The sequence below is a fragment of the Gekko japonicus genome, unplaced genomic scaffold (assembly GCF_001447785.1).
Source record: "Gekko japonicus isolate JY-2015 unplaced genomic scaffold, Gekko_japonicus_V1.1 scaffold218, whole genome shotgun sequence".
Lineage (NCBI taxonomy): Eukaryota > Metazoa > Chordata > Lepidosauria > Squamata > Gekkonidae > Gekko > Gekko japonicus.
The window spans coordinates 429013-433873 of NW_015167536.1; the positions used below are offsets into that span (position 1 = coordinate 429013).

General features: G+C 45.9%; 1 protein-coding gene across 2 annotated transcripts; it reads right to left on the reverse strand.

Moving 5' to 3' along the window:
- Window positions 1-3384: 3384 nt before the first annotated feature.
- Window positions 3385-4861, reverse strand: HOXC5 (homeobox C5). Of its 2 annotated transcripts, XM_015413506.1 has the most exons (3): window positions 4454-4861; window positions 4324-4408; window positions 3385-3599 (listed from the first exon to the last, which is right to left on the reverse strand). In XM_015413506.1, the coding sequence occupies exons 1-3, from the start codon at window positions 4859-4861 to the stop codon at window positions 3385-3387; spliced, it is 708 nt and encodes a 235-aa protein (XP_015268992.1). The 2 variants fall into 2 exon arrangements, with proteins under 2 accessions (XP_015268992.1, XP_015268991.1); XM_015413505.1 differs by having other exon boundaries at window positions 4324-4861.

Here is a 4861-nt window from a genome sequence, read left to right on the forward strand (position 1 = left end):
TCGGAGATTATAAAGACATACAACAAAAAAGACGGCGGGGGGGGGGGGGGCGATAGCCCTGGATCAGACAAGAAAAGCTAGAGGTTTGAACCGGTTTACCCTGCTTTTATTGAAAGTGGATGCCTAAACAGACGAGCGAACAAACAAATAAATCGACAAGTTGATCCAGAGAAAGGGGGAAAGAGAGACTTTCGAGCGGACTGTAAAATTGCCATAAAAGAAATGGCCATCGCCGTTGTGACAGTACTATCTGATCCTGTCGGGGACTACTCCGTCAAGAACGGCAATACTAATATCAGTGGACTACTAGGAAGAGGACAGGGTGTGTGGGTCGGGGGGACGCCATGCCAATTGGGTGATTTTTATTTTTTTTATTTTTTATTTTTTGGGAGACTGCTCCAGTGGTGCCCTTAGAAGTTTCCCCCTCGTGAAAAGGAAGGCTTATTTCCAGGTTCAGGAAATTGCTCCATTGTTTGGAACGTGTAAAGGAAATACTACAAAGGTTTTATGGAGCCATTGAGGGTCCCCCATCCCACCCCGAGTTTGTTTCTACTGTAAATAGTTCTCAAGACAGGGCAGGCCTGAGGGAGGGAGAGAGAAAGAGGGAGGATGTTTGGTGTATATAGTGAATGCGTGTAGGTTTATTGCTGAACAGGAACACGAACTCTCACACACAAAAAAATACATGGGCAGCCTCCTTCCGAATGTCCATTGGCCTGTTCCCCTAGTTAAGTCAAACTTTTAGATGCATGGGACAATGTTAAATGCATAAGATGATATAAGCAGTGTTCCCTCTAAGCTCTAAGCCTTTGCTTAGCTCTAAGCTCTAAGGCTTTGCTCAGGAAGGATGTCTCCAGAGCAAACTAATTTATACAGCAGCCAAATCGCTCGCTCACAACTTTAAGGCCAGTACTTCACAAAGTTGAATTTTGCTCTCAAGACTCCACAGCTTAGAGGAAGCACTGGATAGAAGCTATATTTAATAATTTAAAAAGACTTAGGAACCCAGGGATGGGAGTCTTCAAGCACCAGGAGAAAGATAAGCAGATTTTCAAGAGCAGAGGTGGTACTTTCTTCTCCTTACAAAACATCTGGAACAGCGAAAGTTTCCCAAAGGCCCTCATGATAAAACCATCCATATCAACCTGACCTACCCTGCTGACCAGTCCTACCATTCTCAACTAATCCAATCGTGTACATTCCTGTGGTAAAACAAGTACCTTCACAAAGTCAATTGAAGTCAATGGAAAGTGATCTGGAGGAAGAGCTGCTTACCCGACCCCAGCGGTTCTGTTCAGTGGGGGTTTTAAGCAGATGTAGAAATGGGTTCTTTGTCAAGAAGGTCTTGTTTCTATCTGAACCATTAAGATTTGGGGAATGGGAGAAAGGGGAAAGGAAGAGAAGGAAACGTACCCAGTCCTTTGAAGGTCTGTCGAGGAATTCAAAGCTATGATATACGCACGCTAGGTTGCCTCAAGAACTGTTCAACATTTCAGGAAAGGCCCAGCCAAGGAAAAGGAAAAGCTAGTTTGTGAAGACAGTAGAGACAGACAAATGGAATATACACAACTCAAAGTACTTCACACACAGACAGACACACACACACACCGGGAAACAAGATTTGCCATTGTTTATACGAAACTATGTCTGCCGCAATCCTGTGCATATTTGTTCCCAAATAAAAGCTTCCTTACAACCCCAGGGACTCCCTTCCAACTCGAGTTTGAGGACTGATAAGGGAGACCCATTGATCTGAAGAAAACTCAAGAAATCCAGGAACAGTGAAAGTTTGGACTTAGCATTTTTTTGGCTTCTAAGAATAGTTAGCTCCCCCATTGGACTCAGTGGGATTTCCCAGAGGTTCACTGTGGTTGAATCGTGTCTCAAGGTTTTTTTTTTTTGGGGGGGGGGGGTTTAGCTTGACAAAGGGAATGGGTTAAAATCAAGGGTTTTCACCCCCTGTACTTGAGATATTTTTGAAACAAACCAACAGTCGGTTGGGGGCGAAAGTTGGACGAGAATCGCACAAGAAAAAGGCACCTTTGAAAGCTCCTTTCTGCAACGCCAAACCTGGCCTTAATTTGTTGAAGTATTATTTAACGTTTATTCAATATGACAAAATATATATGTTCCATGGTTTTTCCACATATGAAATTACAACCAATAAATATATGGAATACGACATAGCGGAAAGGAATGGGGGACGTGGCTAGGGTGGTCTACAGGTAAACAAAAGGTGTACATTTGTATGAAAATTCAGCATATTTTGAGTTGTTGTTTTTTTTTGCAAGGCTACATTAATTACGCGACAAATAAATACACAGGAATATTTAAGTCGAGAGACTTCGCGCTCTTCTCCCCTCCCCCCGCCCACTCCCCAACAGTGCTTTAATATTTTTGCACAAATATCTCCCTGGGGATACGCTAAAGCAGATTTGTTCATTGTCCATTCACTTTTCTTTCATATGCAAATAATACAAAAATAAGTCAGTGAGGGGGGGGAGATAATAAAATTAAACACACACACACACAAATACCTCCCCCCCAAACTCGTCTCTTCGCGAGCATGTACCCCCCCACACACACACACAACATTTCAGGTTAAGTGCATCCAGGAAGCCACATTCGTGGCCACTTCCAATCCTCCTCAAAAGTAAAAAACAGGGTCTCTCACACTCGGAGCATGCTGCTCGACCCCAGGCACGTTTACTCGGAAGTAAGTCTCCACGGAGTCCAGTGGGACTCGCCTGCACTTTCACGTGTGCCCAAAGGACTGTAGTTTTCCATCCCATTGGACTTGGATGGGCATCTCCAAGGAGACGACTTCCGAGTTCTGGTGCTGTGGAACTGAGTCCTGAGGACTTTCCCAAAGTCCTGAAGATTCTCCCCCCCCCTCCCCACCCCACTTTTAAAACTCATAACTTGGCCTTCGGGATCCTTTCGTTCGCTTATGATAACGCTGGACTCGTAGTGATGGGGAGGAAGGCTGGTCGAATGTCACCCAACTCAACTCCGAGATGGGTTGTGGTTTGACCCGGCAGGTTTCCCAAGTTTCCCCACCCTTCGGCAAGTTAGAGACCGCGGCTTGGTCAGGAGTCCTCCAGAGGAGCTTTAAGAATGGGTTCTACTAGAAGCTAAAGACCTGGGGGGTGGGAGTGGGGTGGGGGAAGCTTTATTTTGCATACTAATCAGAAAACGCCTTTGTCTGATAGATCTGCCAGAGTAAAAGAAGCTCAGTCCAGTCCGCAGCCCCCCCCTTCCCCGCCCTTTCCTACTCTTCCCTCCAAAGGGGGGGAAAATAAAGTTTTGTCAAGGTAGGTTGACCACTCTTGTCACCACGAAGTGACTCCCCCCCCCGCCCCCCGCCCCGTCCCAGGCTTCTACCTAGAGGGCTTCTTTGCTTTTCATTTTGGAATCTTTCTTCCATTTCATCCGCCGGTTTTGAAACCATATTTTGATCTGCCTTTCATTCAAACACAGGTTGTTGGCAATCTCTATGCGCCTCCGGCGGGTGAGATATCTGTTAAAATGAAATTCTTTTTCTAGTTCCAGAGTTTGGTAGCGAGTGTAGCTGGTTCTGGAGCGTTTGCCGTCTGCTTCTGGAAAAATAAAAGACACCAGGTTGTTGGTTGGTTGTGTTTTTTTTTAAAGCACAAAACAAACAAACCGTGAAGTTGTTTGTTTGTGTTTTTTAATTGGGGGGGGGGAGCGTAGGAAAGGCCAAAAAGAATGAGGGAGATTCTTTGGTTTTACATAGTTTTCAAAATGTTTCCTGGTAGATCCGGGGAAGAGGGTGTATTTTCCAATACATGCTTGCTGAAGTTTGGAGTTCAGCATAAGGTTAACTCCCCCCCCCCCCCGGAAATTATTTTTACTCAGGCCACGAGAAAAGTCCCTCTGAGAACGGTAATATCACACCTAGCCGTCCATTTCCTGGGCTACGAAAAGTCACGCCTTATGGAATAAACGTGGCAAGGTTTTTTTGAAATCCGTAAACTCCCCCCCCTTCAAGAATGCTCAGCCTTTCCATGCTATTTCCCACCCTTAAAAAAAAAAAAAACAACCCTTTCCTTCTTCTCTACCCCACCCCCCCAAACGGAATATTGCCTTTATACCCGTTTTGTTTCTATGATCCAATTATGCCGTCATAAATTTGGGCGTATATAGCCTCTAAGCCTTTTAGAGGACAGTTTTACGAGCAATTGATGCCTTAGTCGTAAAATTTACGACCCCAGGTTTTTTTCCCCCCCTTATTATTTGCCCCGTATGGCCTATAAAACCCAGGCAAATCCTGTGAAACAAAATCGAGAAGCGAAAGTTTACCGTGGCTCATGTGCAGTTTGGTCATCCACGGGTATATTTGTGGAGGCGGCTGCTGCTGCTGCTGCTGCTGGTGTTGGTGCTGCGGCTGCTGCTGCGGCTGCGGCTGCCTGAGCTGCCCGCTATGCTGGGCGGTCTGCCCCGGTTCACTCTTGATTTCCCCATTGCTCTTAGCTCTATCTTCCATCGGCGTGGAGGAAGAGGAGGAGGTGGTGGTGGTGGTGGTGTTACCAGTTTTCTGGCTGTAAATTCCTGGGTTTAGAGAAGTCTGGTCGTCTCTCCCTAAAGTGTGCCCTGAAGATCCCATGACTGTACAGGAAGGTCGGTCGGGGTTAGTTCTGGGGGTTGAAGACATGTCCACACCGCTCAGAGAGTTGGAAGCCCCAGATGAAGGGAATGTAATGCTCAGATCCAGCCCACTGTAGCAATACCTGGATGGCTGAACCTCAGACACTGATCCATAATTCCCATAACTTTGCATGGCATAAGCTGGAACATTTGGATTTTGCTTATAGAACGAATTGGCTACGTAGGAACTCAT